Source organism: Ranitomeya imitator, chromosome 7 (assembly GCF_032444005.1).
Source record: "Ranitomeya imitator isolate aRanImi1 chromosome 7, aRanImi1.pri, whole genome shotgun sequence".
NCBI classification, from domain to species: Eukaryota; Metazoa; Chordata; class Amphibia; order Anura; family Dendrobatidae; genus Ranitomeya; species Ranitomeya imitator.
In genome coordinates this window covers 59,971,079-59,987,150 of record NC_091288.1, presented here as the reverse complement: position 1 = coordinate 59,987,150, position 16,072 = coordinate 59,971,079, and the positions used below count along the sequence as shown (strand labels likewise).

At 46.1% G+C, this 16,072-nt stretch overlaps 2 protein-coding genes across 3 annotated transcripts; one reads left to right on the top strand and one right to left on the bottom strand.

Annotated features, from left to right (window-relative positions):
* Positions 1-3,522: 3,522 nt before the first annotated feature.
* Positions 3,523-11,288, bottom strand: TRUB2 (TruB pseudouridine synthase family member 2). Its single transcript, XM_069733315.1, has 9 exons — positions 11,165-11,288; positions 8,197-8,340; positions 7,988-8,119; positions 7,826-7,900; positions 6,659-6,720; positions 6,438-6,519; positions 6,132-6,204; positions 5,445-5,581; positions 3,523-4,424 (listed from the first exon to the last, which is right to left on the bottom strand). Exons 2-9 carry the CDS (start codon positions 8,312-8,314, stop codon positions 4,138-4,140), a joined length of 966 nt encoding a protein of 321 aa, XP_069589416.1. The 5' UTR covers positions 8,315-8,340; positions 11,165-11,288; the 3' UTR covers positions 3,523-4,137.
* A 339-nt stretch (positions 11,289-11,627) lies between these two features.
* LOC138644686 (SRSF protein kinase 1-like) lies at positions 11,628-14,702 on the top strand. 2 transcript variants are annotated; one of them, XM_069733314.1, is made up of 2 exons: positions 11,628-12,704; positions 12,735-14,702. In XM_069733314.1, the coding sequence occupies exons 1-2, from the start codon at positions 11,709-11,711 to the stop codon at positions 13,716-13,718; spliced, it is 1,980 nt and encodes a 659-aa protein (XP_069589415.1). In that variant the 5' UTR covers positions 11,628-11,708; the 3' UTR covers positions 13,719-14,702. The 2 variants fall into 2 exon arrangements, with proteins under 2 accessions (XP_069589415.1, XP_069589414.1); XM_069733313.1 differs by having other exon boundaries at positions 11,629-14,702.
* Positions 14,703-16,072: the final 1,370 nt, after the last annotated feature.

The following is a 16,072-nucleotide window of genomic DNA, read 5'->3' as shown; positions in this document are numbered from 1 at the left end:
GATGTTCATTCAGTTGTTTAATTTTGTAGAAAAAAAGCAGATCACAGACATGGCACACAACTAAAGTCATTTCAAATGGAAACTTTCTGGCTTTAAGAAACACTAAAAGAAATCAAGAACAAACAATGTTGTAGTCAGTATTTGTTACTTTTTTAACCAAGTATAGGGGGAAAATGATGGAATCACTCAATTCTGAGGAAAAAATTATGGAATCATGAAAAACAAACAAACAAAAAAACACTCCAAAACATCACTAGTATTTTGTTGCACCACCTCTGGCTTTTATAACAGCTTGCAGTCTCTGAGGCATGGACTTAATGAGTGTCACACAGGACTCCATCAATCTGGCTCCAACTCTCTCTGATTGCTGTTGCCAGATCAGCTTTGCAGGTTGGAGCCTTGTCATGGACCATTTTCTTCAACTTCCACCAGAGATTTTCAATTGCAGGCCATGACATTGACCTTTTGTGTCTTTTTCAAGGAATATTTTCACAGTTTTTGCTCTATGGCAGGATGCATTATCATCTTGAAAAATGATTTCATCATCCCCAAACATCCTTTCAATTGATGGGATAAGAAAAGCATCCAACATATCAACATAAACTTGTGCATTTATTGAAGATGTAATGACAACCATCTCCCCAGTGCCTTTACCTGACATGCAGCCCCATATCATCAATGACTGTGGAAATTTGCATGTTCTCTTCAGGCAGTCATCTTTATAAATCTCATTGGAACGGCACCAAACAAAAGTTCCAGCATCATCACCTTGCCCAATGCAGATTCGCGATTCATCACTGAATATGACTTTCATCCAGTCATACACAGTCCACGATTGCTTTTCCTTAGCCCATTGTAACCTTGTTTTTTTCTGTCTAGGTGTTAATGATGGCTTTTGTTTAGCTTTTCTGTATGTAAATCCCATTTGCTTTAGGCAGTTTCTTACAGTTCAGTCACAGACATTGACTCCAGTTTCCACCCATTCGTTCCTCATTTGTTTTGTTGTGCATTTTCTGTTTTGGAGACATATTGCTTTAAGTTTCTGGTCTTGACGCTTTGATGTCCTCCTTGGTCTACCAGTATGTTTGCCTTTAATAACCTTCCCATGTTGTTTGTATTTGGTCCAGATTTTAGACACAGCTGACTGTGAACAACCAACCCTTTTTTAGGCTGCTGTCACACTAGCAGTATTCGGTCAGTATTTTACCTCAGTATCTGTAAGCCAAAACCAGGAGTGGGTGATAAATACAGAAGTGGTGCATATGTTTCTATTATACTTTTCCGTTATTTGTTCCACTCCTGGTTTTGGCTTACAAATACTGATGTAAAATACTGACCAAATACTGATAGTGTGACGGCAGCCTTAAGAGTTTGATAATCCTCTCCTTTGTTTCAATTGACATCTCTCGTGTTGGAGCCATGATTCATGTCAGTCCACTTGGTGCAACAGCTCTCCAAGGTGTGATGACTCCTTTTTAGATGCAGAATAACAAGCAGATCTAATTTAATGCACGTGTTCGTTTTGGGTATGAAAATTTACAGAGTGATTCCATAATTTTTCCCCTATGCTTGGTTAAAAAAAGTAACCATTACTGACTACCACATTTTTATTCTAGTTTTAGTGTTTCTTAAAGCCAGAAAATTGCCATTTGAAATTACTTTAATTTTGTGCCATGTCTGTGATCTGCTTTTTATCTACAAAATTAAATAAGTGAATGAACATCCTCCAAGGCCGGTGATTTCATACTTTTTGCCAGGGGTTGTATACGCATTACTCTAGTTTCCCTGAGCACGCTCGGGTGGTCTCCAAGTATTTGTGACTGCTCAGAGATTTAGTTTTCGTGGCCTAAGCTGCATGCTTTGCTATTGCTAGCCAGCCTGAGTACATGTGGGGGTTGTCTGTTTGTTGGGGAATTCCCACATGTATTCAAGCTGTCTAGCAGCTGCAAAACATGCAGCTGTGGCGACGAAAACTAAATCTGCAAGCACGAAATACTAGGGAGACCACCCAAGCATGCTCGGAGAAACCTGAGTAATGAGTATACTCGCTCATCAATAGTTAAAATGTTATATTTTGATAAATATGCCATACAGTTTTCTGTCCCAGATGGATGTACCCTTAAGGGTATAGTCACAGGTAGCAGATTTCTTGCAAAAAAAAAAAAAAACTTTCTGAAAAATCAGTTAAATCCTTCTGAAAACGATTTGGTTGCTGGCAAGCACCTAGATGTCTGCTAGTCTAAGGCCTCATTCACATGTCAGTGACTTTTCCGTATGCAAAAAAAAAAAAAAAATCGGAATTTCAACAATTTTTTTTAATCAGAGTTTGGTCAGCTTCATCAGTTTATCCCAAATTGGAAATAAATAAATTGAAGTTTCTCATAGTAAACAGTCCATGAAAAATGGACAACACATGGATGATTATTTTCACGGACCCATAGATTTGCATCGGTGAGTTTGATCCAAGATTTGGCTCCAAATCGGCAATGTCCAAGTCATTTTATGCCGACCACTTGGTTTGCAAAAATACACAGGTGTGAAAACGGCCTGATAAACTATGAAAGCCACAGGTAGAACTAGTGCAAGAAAACCTGAGGTCTGAATTGAGCCCTTATTCAGATGGCGCATCACCTCCACAACACAATAGATGAAAAAGGTATCAAGGTAGTCAAGGGTCTCCTGAAGACCCCCAGGTCTGCATTTCTCGCACTTGAATGAAGCCCAGCATGTGAACAACAGTACTGCAGCATACTGTTTGACCAGGTGCAATAAAAAAAAAAAAAAATCTCAAAATCACTCATTCCAAGTCATACATAATGAAAAAAATAAATAAACCTATTTAGTCTGGTCCTTCCCTATATTAGATCAGAGTCTTAGAGCAATGTGTTAAATGTCACAAGCCAATGCAAAATGGAGCAGATATTGCAACTTTTTATGCTTGTTACTTGTATACGTTCCAATGTTAGAAAACAGCAGATGACCGATGTGTCAAATGTTGCACATTAATGTAGAATTCTGCCCAAACTGCACATTTTTATGCAGGTTATGAAATGGTTGCAGCAAACGTACGGTATTTATTCCATCACTTTTAAAAATCAGCTACGAACTGTCTAAAATGTGACCTCCTTGCAACTTTTACGTAGAAATGCCTACAGAAAAAAGTCACATTTCACACCTAAAAGTTAACCTTGCCCACTTTTGTCATTTTTCAGTCTTGGCATAGATACTAAAAAAAAAAAATCTGGTATAATAAATGGGGTAAAGCACTGAAAAATTTTGCATTTACAATTATGAAGAGTTGCAATTCATATAAAAAAAATTGAAAGGTGCAATTTACAACCTGTCCTGCAACAACACAAGCCCTCATATGACTATGTTAATGAAAAATGCGAAAGCACAAAAAAAACGCACGCGCTTTACATCTAACATCGAAAGCAGCATTTTTCAAAAATACCCAAAATTCAATAAAACATTGGTGTAAATCCAGCCTAAAGTCTGTGTAAGTAAGAAGTCGTGGAAAAGTTTGAAGGTAAACAGAATACATCGGAATATTTTATTTTATAAAAACTTAGAGAAAAAAAACAAACGTAGCTCCGGTTACAAGCCGTCCTGTTTAACCAGGAGATGCAGGGGACCAGGCACACGTGGATATGAAGCTTTTTACAATATGAACACACTAAGGATATGTGCAAACAATGTCTTTTTCGGGCAGGTCCGCTGAAAAAAAGCACTAAAAGGAATAAACATATGCACTGCAGTGTAGAAACGTCTGGCTGTGCACATGTTCAGTCTTTGGAGCTTCTTTTAAGCATTGCAGGTATCCAAAGACGTGACAAAGAAGTCACTTGAGCCATTTCCGGCGGCTTCTGCTTGGAAAAGTAATAATGCCACCAGCAAAAAATGATTGCAAAGACACTGAAAAGGACCCTTCAGAAAAAAAAAAAGCCACTGGCGTGTTACTGAGGAGTCTTCTGCCTGTAAACGTGGCGGCTTCTGAAAGACGTTGAGTGCTCACACCCTTCGTGCTCCTATTCGGCTTCACAGTGAGGAGGCAGCAAGGATTTTCTGGATATGAAGTGTTGGTCAATGGTGGGATCCTCGATCAGAAGTGCTCATGAGAGCTATGACCAGGACGCATCACTGCAAGTTCCTCCCTACGTTACCCAGTGAATCGTCGTCTGGCTTCTCCCAGATCAAGCTGCCATCAGGTTTCTGTACCTGTGTAGCTATAGGTTTGCACTCGTTAATGGCATGGCTGATGCTGTCCAGATCCCAGTGTCCGTGTGTTAAAGCACAGTCCAAGGTGAAAGGCCCGTCCCGTGTGCGGCGAACCTTGGTGCAGACGGCGGAGGATCTTAGTTCTAAGCCGATCTCGTGGATTAGTTTGCGAAGATACTGCTGAGTCTCGTGCATGCACTGGATCTCTGAATGAGACAGAAATGGTGAGGTTTTGGTGAATATGGACATTATCTACACCAGGAATATTGTTCTAGGCTAGATGATCATCCAGTGATATACACCTACGTATCGCAATATTGTATGGACACCATGGCTGGTCTAGTTTTTCAGGAAATAATGCTTTTTCACCGTAATGTCCTGTAAACAATACCTGGACAGTATATAAAATGTACCAGGTGAACTCCAAAGACATCTTCTACTTTTGACCAACTTGGATCAGACGAAAGCAGATGAACAGAAGACATTGCTTCCCTAATATTTCATAGCCTGCAGTATCAGGACGCCTATGTGTATACTATATATAGAGGCTGCTACTCTCTGTATATGGAAAATACATCTTCTGTCATTTATTATATAGTACATGGCATCAATGTATTGAGGCCTACAGCCCACTAATCTATAGGGTCTCATATGTGGCTCTTAAAGGGTATGGTGCCAAGTTTTGAAGTCATTCCGTGCCCACAGAATAGGGGTCTACTTACAGACCGCAGGTCATCAATTGCAGAGGAAGGGTCTTCCAAGGAGGTCGATCATGTGCATCTCTGCTCCATTCTTTCTTTATGGGATTGCCATGGCTAGTTGTAATCTGCTTTTTCCAGCAGTCCCATAAAAAATGGAGCTGAGGTGCACATGCTCGACCTCCGTTCATTGAGACGGGGTTCTTTGTAGCCCGATTCTCTGCATTTGTGGTTGGACCCCCCAGCAAACGTCAAGTTATTTCATTTCCTACAGGGGATAACTTCAAAACTTCACACTTGCTCCACGTGAAAAAATACTCATCTGAACAGACCTATTAAATAATATTAATTCATGATATCTGGTTTCACCACAGACAGCACATGTACGTATGATGCTCTGGTCTGAATGAGCCCCTACAGTCTGCATATATTCACTGATATATAGGACTACGCATGAGACTGTTCTTTATCTGGTCCGTTTGTACCTTTGTCCTTCTTCCCTTACAACGCCATAAATAAGACCCCTACCTAAAGTGAAGTCAGGTGGTGAAAACTCAACACATCGCAGTCCAAGCAGGAGGGGTGGCGATTTTACCATAGGCCGGAGCTGGCCTTCTACTGCCATGTCATATGCCTCCTGACTCTTTATGTCGACCTGACTGTGCCTAGAACACAAATAGATAAAAGAATATGTTATTCACAAGACTAGGAAACATTTCACAACATTTAATAAGACTGACTTTTATGTCACTTTTCATGAATACAATGTGGTATAGGAAATCTGCCTTCTTAGACCAATTCTACGGTTCTGGATTGAAAAAACGTTGCAAAAAAACAGATGAGTCTGTAACAAGCGATGTCCGTGTGTAAGTTCATCTACTCCACAAAGCAGACAGCCTATGCCAGCCAAGACCTGCGGAAAGTTGGAGAATGTCATACAAGTGACCATTTATATGACGTGTAGCATTTCATGCTCCAGATAATATGGTCCATGATGGAAAATATGTAGAACGCAACCACACCAAATTATCCACCGCAATGTTGTATAGATGCACACGGGCGCACATACTCTAGCACTGCAACTATTAGGAATGGTAAAGGTAAGAGCGGATAAAAAAGGCATTGCTAACCAATCGCACGACATATCATATGTATCGGTATGAAGAAAATATTAAACAAAAAACTATTCATAAAATTAATTGTAAGCTCACATACATCAGCAATGCCTTTTGGTTTGAACCCTGAAGCATGGCCAAGACCCGCTCCAATCTGTCTTTTGTTATGTGTTCTGTGGGGAAAAGGAAAAAAAAATAAAAAATAAGACTACATTTGGAATTGTGAAGAATGTGCTCCATTAGGTTATCATCTTTATGACCATACATGAGCTATTAAGAAGCAGCACTGAAGCCAGCGTATATATACGATGTCAGTCCTGATAACATATACATCGGAGGAAGATACAAGCCAGCAGCGATCACATGCCCTAAGGCAACTCTCAGATAACCCCTTACGGACACTCACTGTACGTCGTCTTCTCGATAACTTTTCCCGTATCTGTAAAGTCATCTGTGGCTTTACCAAACATACCAGACACTGTATAGTCCTTTTAAATGAAACAAAATTGTAAAAGATCTGTTAATAAATTCAATTATAAAAATAATATTGCAAATATAGACTAAATACACTTCTAAAATCTGAAAATACATCAGAAAGCTACACACGAAAATCACATCCGATCATACCTTCGTATAATGGTTGTCATACATGTCAGTAAGAAGTTTGTTACCGTTCCCAATCCCAAGTACTGAAAAACAAGACATGAAAAATCAATCACGATGTGTATTAATAAAAAAAAAAAAAAAATCTCACCTTCCAAATCTGTTTAACCCCTTAGATGCTGCTATCAAGTGACTACATCATATAAATGGTTAACAGAGTGTGGGGGCTTCCTCTTTATCCAAACTGGTGCCCTCAGATCATGATTTTGTGGTCCTGATGTTTGCCATGGTAAGTCACGTCCAAATAGCGGCCTTACAGTCTGAAAATCTCTTTTTTGGCATTTCTAAGCAATCCAACATTGAAATCTTATCGTGTTGATTTTTGTAAGTTTGCCCACTGACAAAGACGTAAGCAGCCTAATTTTAAGGGTAGGTTAATTTTAACATTGATAAAAGTAAAGTGCCCACCCCAACGCGCGTTTTGATGTTTTCTTCTTCCGGGGACGTCACGGAAGAAAAAAACGTCGACACGCGCATTGGGGTGGGAGACAGGGCATTTCGGCTTCCCACTAAGGTAAAGAAAACTAGACTGACCCATCAGTCTGACACAGGAGCCAGGTGGCGGGCGAGAGAACTGCGAGTGCATTTCCCACCCTGACGCACATGCGGCTCATTTGCATAAGATTTCAATGTTGGATTGCTTAGAAATGCCAAAAAAAGAGATTTCTAACATCAAGGTATGGATTTTTTTCACTACAACCTGGCTCATTGTAAACGGTGCAGCCGTAATATAGGGAGCCCAATACAAAAATAAATCACACTCTCCTTACCGATCTCACCTGCCGACCACAAAAGGATGCACAGAGACCGGCAGCGGCCCAGGAAGAGGAGTGGCGGGGAGGAATCGGTAAGGAGGAGTACTTCTGTCTTTATATTCTAGAGCCTCCTGCATGTTTTGCACAGAGCTATGAATCCTGGACACCAGGACTCCCCACTGGGCTCCTGCTGTAGCGGATTTTATGGCAATTAAGGCAGGAAAGTTTCGCAGTGCTGAAATCTGGGTCTCTATCACTTTTTTGCTGCCTTTGCAGAAAAATCCTAGTAAGATTCCCTTTAATGAGGACACAGAAGCTCTGTGCAGCTTATCATCCTTTCTGTAAAAACTGTGCATCAATTTTACGTCAAGCTCACCAAAGACTCCTGATGACCGTGTATCCAGCTTGTGCCCCACGCCGATCCTCAGGAAAGTATACCTTGGTCCTTTAACTGTTAAACCAGAGAGACGTTACACTGATATAACATAGGTATGATATCTGTAATCCTAAGGAGCAAGCCTAGAGGAACGGGACTGACCCAGAACATGATCGGCCAGGACGGGAACGGAGGTGGCCACTTTGGTAAGTTCCAGGTTACTGCTGTTCTCATTGCTTTGTGGTAGGAACAGGACCTGCTGCCGAGGAGGCGGCTGCTTCAGCGAGTTCAGCCCTATGTGAAGAAACGAACCATTACTTGTGCACAAGACAAGAGCTCCGACCTGAACGTCTCCACTAACACGGAATTACCTTGCAGCAGCTTCATCTCTATTGTGTCTCGTACAAACTTCCATCGAATCCCCGGAGGTTTATAAACAGCAAACATTCCATGCAACAGTCGAAATGCTGAAGAGGCGGAAAGAGCCATGGCTGTTGCTCATCTCCCACCAGTCACTGAGAAGAGAAGCACATTATTGCTTATTCCTATCTGTACCCACTGTGCATGGCAGCGAGCTGGGCGATGGGGCACGGTAAGTTCCGGGACGCTGGGTGCGAGGAGTAGAGATACTTGGCAAGGTATTTAGGTTGCAGCTAATAAGTCTTGACTTGAAAGTCGATCTCTGCCACTGTACTGGTTCATTCATACATCCAATTTGATACGGGGCCCAGGATGGGGGACATTATTATAGGAAGGGGCCCAGGATGGGGGACATTATTGTATGGAGGGGAGCACTATTATAGGAAGGGGCCCAGGCTTGGGGACATTACAGGATGGCGACACTTACAGGAAGGGGCCCAGAATGGGGGACATTATTATAGGGAGCACGGTGGCGCAGTGGTTAGCACAGCAGCCTTGCAGCGCTGGAGTCCTGGGTTCAAACCCCACTAAGGACAACATCTGCAAAGAGTTTGTGGGTTTCCTCCGGGTACTCCGGTTTCCTCCCACATTCAAAAGACATACTGATAGGGAATTTAGATTGTGAGCCCCAACGGGGACAGCGATGATAACGTGTGCAACCTGTAAAGCGCTGCGGAATATGTTAGCGCTATATAAAAATAAAGATTATTATTAGGGAGGGGGACACTATTAAAGGAAGGGGCCCAGGATGGGGGACACTAACAGACAGTTCTCCATCCTCCTCCTTCTTGACCTGTCTTCTGCTTCCGACACAGAATCTGTAGCGGTAGGCAGTGATCGACTTTCTTCCCTTGGCATCAAAGACCTTGCCCTGTCCTGGATTGCCTCATACCTTTCTGACCGCACATTTAGCGTTTCCCACCCGCCCTCTCTCTCTTGAGTCCCTCAAGGCTCTGTCCTAGGGCCCCTACTTTTCTCCATCTATACTCTTGGCCTACGACAACTCATAAAGTCCCACGGCTTCCAGTACCACCTGTATGCGGACGACACTCAGATCTACCTCTCTGGCCCAGATGTCACCTCTCTGCTGTCCAGAATCCCGAAGTGTCTGTCAGCCATATCCTCCTTCTTCACCTCTCTCTTCCTAAAACTCAATGGAGACAAAACCGAATTCATCATCTTTCCCCCATCTCACGTATCCCCCCTACCTGACCTATCTATTATGGTAAACGGCATCACGCTCTCTCCCGCACCTGAAATCCGCTGCCTCTGAGTAACTCTCGACTCTGCCCTGTCCTTCAAACCGCACGTCCAAACTCCTGCCACCTCCTGTCGCCTCCAACTCAAAAATATTGCCAGAATCCGTTCCTTCCTCAGCCCACAATCTACCAAAACTCTTGTGCACGCCCTCATCATCTCCCGCCACGACTACTGCAACACCCTCCTCTGTGGCCTCCCCGCTAACTCTCTTGCACCACTCCAGTCTGTCCTCAATTCTGCTGCTCGGCTAATCCACCTCTCTCCTCGCTATTCCCGTTTCTCCCCTCTGCAAATCCCTCCACTGGCTCCCAATTCCCCAACGAATCCAGTTCAAACTACTAACACTGATCTACAAAGCCATCCACAACCTGTCCCCTCCCAATATCTCTGAACTAATCTCCCAATACCTTCCCTCGCGTAATCTCCGATCCTCCCAAGACCTCCTACTCTCCTCCACACTTACTTATTCGTTCCTCACACAACCGCCTCCACGATTTCTCCAGAATATCCCCCATCATCTGGAATTCCACGCCTCAACACGTCCGACTATCCACCACCCTCGGCTCCTTCAGACGGAACCTGAAAACCCATCTCTTCAAGAAAGCCTACGGCCTGCAATAACCATTCTGCCGCCTCGCCATCACCGGAGCCACCGCCTCGCCCCTACCTTCTGTCTCTTCCCCACTATCCCATAGAATGTAAGTCCGCAAGGACAGGGTCCTCTCCCCTCTGTGCCAGTCCGTCAGTGTAAACCTGTTTACTGTAAATGATATCTATAACTCTGTATGTAACCCCTTTCTCATGTAGAGCACCATGGAATTAATGGTGCTATATAAATAAATAATAGGGAGAGGGACACTATTATAGGAAGGGGCCCATGATGGGGGACATTATTATAGGGAGGGTGACACTATTATAGGAAGGGGCCCAGGATGGGGGACATTATTATAGGGAGGGTGACACTATTATGGGAAGGGGCCCAGGATGGGGGACATTATTATAGGGAGGGTGACACTATTATGGGAAGGGGCCCAGGATGGGGGACATTATTATAGGGAGGGTGACACTATTATAGGAAGGGGCCCAGGATGGGGGACATTATTATAGGGAGGGTGACACTATTATAGGAAGGGGCCCAGGATGGGGGACATTATTATAGGGAGGGTGACACTATTATGGGAAGGGGCCCAGGATGGGGGACATTATTATAGGGAGGGTGACACTATTATGGGAAGGGACCCAGGATGGGGGACATTATTATAGGGAGGGTGACACTATTATAGGAAGGGGCCCAGGATGGGGGACATTATTATAGGGAGGGTGACACTATTATGGGAAGGGACCCAGGATGGGGGACATTATTATAGGGAGGGTGACACTATTATGGGAAGGGACCCAGGATGGGGGACATTATTATAGGGAGGGTGACACTATTATAGGAAGGGGCCCAGGATGGGGGACATTATTATAGGGAGGGTGACACTATTATGGGAAGGGGCCCAGGATGGGGGACATTATAGGCTGGGAGTCCGCTGGGAGGGGCTTGCCTCACAGGCTGCTGCTCAGCTTGATTGACAGCTTTCTAGATTACACAGGAAGAGACCTGGCAATGACGCCAGAGGGAGACGCTGAGAGGAGCGGCCCCACGCGGATACACACCGACATTCACAGTGACCCCGTGTCCCCAGCACAGACCGTCAGCCTGGTCTCCGTGCCTCCCTGGCCGCAGCCATTAGCTTCCGACTACTGGGAGGTTCCGTATAATCTAATTGGTTATCACCAGTAATTTTAAGCTTCCGGTGTCAGAGACAGACACGCCCACTACACACGTGACTGAAAGCTTTTATCCACCAATCGCATTTGGAAGAAGAATCTCGCGCTGTTTAGCGATGAGCGGAGATTCAGCCCCGAGATGATGGAGTGGGCGGAGAGAAGGCTAGTGATGGGCGTTGTCTGAGAACAGACGTTCCATGATAGGCGGAGTTCTGCATCTGACGTGGTTGACAGCGGGAGTGTCCTCAGGAAAGCGCTCAGGGCAGCGGCTGGGTAAAGGGCGTGGTCTGCCGGCAGAGGCGGGATTTAGCGGTGACTTAGATGGCGGTGGGCGTGTCCAGGAAGCGGCGCAGCAGTTAGGCGGGACGGGAGAAAAGTTACAGAGGGCAGAGGTCTTCGCGCATGTCTCTTCCGCTGACCGGCTGAGAACATGGAGCGGAAGGTGCTGGCACTGCAGGCTCGTAAGAAACGGGCAAAAGCCAAGAAACCTCTCCGGAAAGTGGCAGACGGAGCTCAGCCGCGCAGCTGCGCCCCGGATCCGCCCGCAGAGGACCCCGCGGAGGACGAGGAGGAGGAGATCCTGGGCAGTGATGACGAGGAGCAGGAGGACCCCTACGATTACTGTAAGGGGGGCTACCATCGGGTGCAGATTGGCGACCTGTTCAATAACCGCTACCACGTGATCCGCAAGCTGGGCTGGGGCCACTTCTCCACCGTGTGGCTGTGCTGGGACCTGCAGATGAAGCAGTTTGTGGCCCTGAAGGTGGTGAAAAGCGCGGAGCACTACACGGAGACCGCGCAGGACGAGATCCGCCTGCTGAGAGCCGTCAGGGGCACGGACCCCGGGGACGGCGGCCGGGACCGGGTGGTGCAGCTGCTGGACGACTTCAAGATCTCTGGGGCCAACGGCTCCCACGTGTGCATGGTGTTCGAGGTGCTGGGCCACCACCTGCTGAAGTGGATCATCAAGTCCAACTACCAGGGCATGCCCCTGCAGTGCGTGAGGAGCATCGTCCGGCAGGTTCTGCAGGGCCTGGACTACATGCACTCCAAGTGTAAGATCATCCACACCGACCTGAAGCCGGAGAACATCCTGCTGTGCGTGGACGACGCCTACATCCGCCGGCTGGCCTGTGACGCCACACAATGGCTCCGCTCCGGTGCCCCTCCGCCCTCTGGATCTGTGGTGAGCACGGCGCCACTGCCCAAGGCCTCCACCAAACTGACAAAGAACAAAAAGAGAAAGCTCAAGAAGAAGCAGAAGCGCCAAGCCGAACTGCTGGAGAAGCGGGTGCTGGAGATCGCCGGCATGGAAGTAGAAGAAGATGGCGCCCAGACCCAAGACCAGGAGGAGTCTAACACTTGTAGTCCTACCACCCCAGATGGCGATTCATGCCCACCACCCAGGCAGAGTGATACTGAGGAGGTCCACCAGCAAAAAGAAGCCATGGAGGAGATCCACCAGCAAACAAGAGAAGCCATGGAGGAGATCCACCAGCAAACAAGAGAAGCCATGGAGGAGATCCACCAGCAAAAAAGAGAAGCCATGGAGGAGATCCACCAGCAAAAAAGAGAAGCCATGGAGGAGATCCACCAGCAAAAAAGAGAATCCATGGAGGAGATCCACCAGCAGAAAGGTGAAGAGATGGAGTCAATCAACATGCAGAAAGGAGACGCCATGGAAGAGGTCCAACAACAGAAAGTAGAAGCCATGGAGAACCACCAGCAGAAAGAAGACATTATGGCGCTTCAGCAGCAGAAAGAAGAATCTATGGAAGAAGTCCCTCAGCACAAAGGAGAAACCATCAAAGACCTCCACCATCAAGAAGCTGATGAGAAGAAAGAACCTGCAATAAAAGACGAAGCTGTATTAATGGCTGATGAAAAACTGACCGCCGCAGACTTCCTTATAAACCCTCTAGAACCCCAAAATGCTGAAAAAATCCGAGTGAAAGTTGCTGACCTGGGCAATGCCTGCTGGGTGCACAAACACTTCACTGAGGACATTCAGACCAGGCAGTATCGGTCCCTGGAGGTTCTCCTTGGGGCAGGATACAGCACCCCCGCAGATATCTGGAGCACGGCCTGCATGGCGTTTGAGCTGGCCACAGGAGATTACTTATTTGAGCCTGACTCCGGGGAGGAGTACTCCCGTGATGAAGATCACATTGCACTGATCATCGAGCTCTTGGGTCACATTCCACGGAAGCTCATTGCTGCAGGAAAATACTCCAAAGAATTCTTCACCAAAAAAGGAGACCTGAAACATATATCAAAGCTGAAGCCGTGGGGTCTGGCCGACGTCCTGAAGGAGAAATACGAGTGGTCTGAGGAGGATGCCTCAGGCTTTGCGGACTTCCTGCTGCCCATGTTAGAGTTGGCCCCTGAGAAGCGGGCGACTGCAGCTCACTGCCTCCGCCACCCCTGGCTGCAGTCATAGTGGCATAGTATTGACTCCTCGTTGTGTTTCTTGTTCAGTTTTTTAAGGGCTGTCCTCCAACCCCCTGTCAGACGAAAGTAGTATCAGAGGTGGACCGTGGACTTGTCATCTACTCCTGGTATGAGTGATCGGCGTGGAGGATCTAATGGGATGATGGGGGTTTCCAGCTGATTTATGGTGGAAATTAAGGGATTAGGTTAATCCTCTCTTGAGGGAATGAAGAAAGCCCTACAATGACCGTGCAGTCCTGGCTCTCGTAGAGTTCCACTATAATGGACCCATTTTCAAGTTTTTGGTGGCTTCAATATTTATCAAAAAATAATTCCCATCGATTCGTTATGTTTCCAATTGATAGAACTTTTGTATCATCAAGTCTGTAATGGCTGAAGATGCTTTACACACTGGTAATACCAAGGCTCCTTGCGGTCAGCGGCTCCTTCGAGGCTTACGTCTGAAGCCCTGGGAAACTGGATTCAGATGTCTGCATGATGGGGCCATTGACTGTAATGGTGACGATGGGGTCACTGACGCAATTTTCGGCCTCATTCACCTATTTGAGACTGGTTCCTAGACGCAGCCGGCCGTCAGTGCCAACTCCGAATCCCGTTTTCCAGGGCCTCAGATGTAAGTCCCGATGAAGACCCTGCCCGTCGGCAGAAACGTATAAACGTAGTCTAAGATCTGACGCTGTTGGCTCCCGGGACTCTGTTCAGGACTTTGCGTCTAATCCACCACAGTTACATTCTTTTTATATACTTTGATTTGTTTGTGTTTCCGTCTATTAACGTTTTGAAGGTTTCAGGTATTTCTTTATCCAGAGATCTGTTTTTTTGTGTTGTCTAACATAAGTAGAGGGTGCAGTGAGACAGTTCGGGTGGTTTACATCTGTTGTTCCATATCCAGTTGATGAAACCTTTTTGACCACATTTTTCATATGTGATGACAGATTGTGAAGGTAAAGAATAAAAATACTGTTGCCATTGACAGTGGACTGTTGTATGAGGCTATAAGTCACTATAGTTCCGATCCGTATTGTAGGGGTCTGTATTGTGCCCCTGTAGGGTGCGGAGATGCAGAAGTACTAGTGCTGTACTGTATAGCTTGCTGCTTAGTATTGATACTTTCCTGACTACTATGCCTTACATTGGGGGTCTCTTTTTCCTAGTTCTTTTGGCGTTCGTAAAAAGCAGACCAGTCTTGTCCCACTGACTGCCAACATGATTGTGGACTGGTGCCGGAGCTACAGTTTATTGCATACACGATTCGGGGCCATAAAGTTCATCAAAGTTTCTGGACCACAGCAGTGATGTCCCTGTTTTCCTCACTGGTCATATGTTTATCTTGACTGCAGATGTTGAAGGGGTTGTCTACTACTAGGACAGCTCCTTGATCTAAATGTTTGGCCTGATGAAACAAAAAAGCTGATACTCTCCTCCTGTGCAGGCGTTGTTCCTGCGGTGTCAGCACTCGCTCTCGTGCGGTTGTTGTGGCACATGAGCCTGGCACCCAATCATCGCTGGCTTCACTCTCTCCACCTACATATGAACTGAACATGAGGAGTGAGTCTGGGCTGCTGCTGGTCTCAGGCTTCCTCTTCATGTTCAATTTGTTTGAAGCCGGAGACAGTGACGTCAGCGATGATTGGGTGTAGGGGTCACATGTCACAGCAACCGCACAAGAGCCCTGGGTCCGCGAGTGCCGACATTGCTGTTCAGAGCCGGCACGGGAGAGGGGTATAGGCTTTATTTTGTCTGGACCAAACCTTTAGATCAAGAAAGGGTTGTCCTAGTAGTGGGTAACCCCTTTACGACATGCGCCGTACATATACAGCGCACGTTGTGTGTCTCCCTTTGATATGGGCTCTTGCGCTGGGTCCACATCTTTCCTGGCACATGTCGGCTGTTTTGAACAGCTGACGTGCCTGGAACTCCTGCTGGTGGAATCGCGATCCACCCATGGCTGCTAGCCAATTAAATGCCGCTGTCATACTCTGACAGCGGCATTTACCGTGCGCTTCCGGCAATCGCCACAAATCCCGCCCATCGGTGACCCCATCACGTGATCTCGGGTCACCGATGGGTCGGCATGACAACCAGACGTCTCCTGCAGACCTCTATGGTAGTCACTGCCGGATTGCTATGAGCGCCGCCCGTTGGTCAGCGCTCATAGCAATTCTGCTACATACAGGCAATCTGTTCATCGCTTGTATGTAGCAGAGCCGATCAGGTTATGGCAGCTTCTGGTCTCCCATGGAGACTATTGAAGTGTACCAAAAGTTAAAAAAATATATATATATATATACACTTTAAAATCACCACCCTTTCGCCCCATTCAAAATAGAACGATAAAAAAAT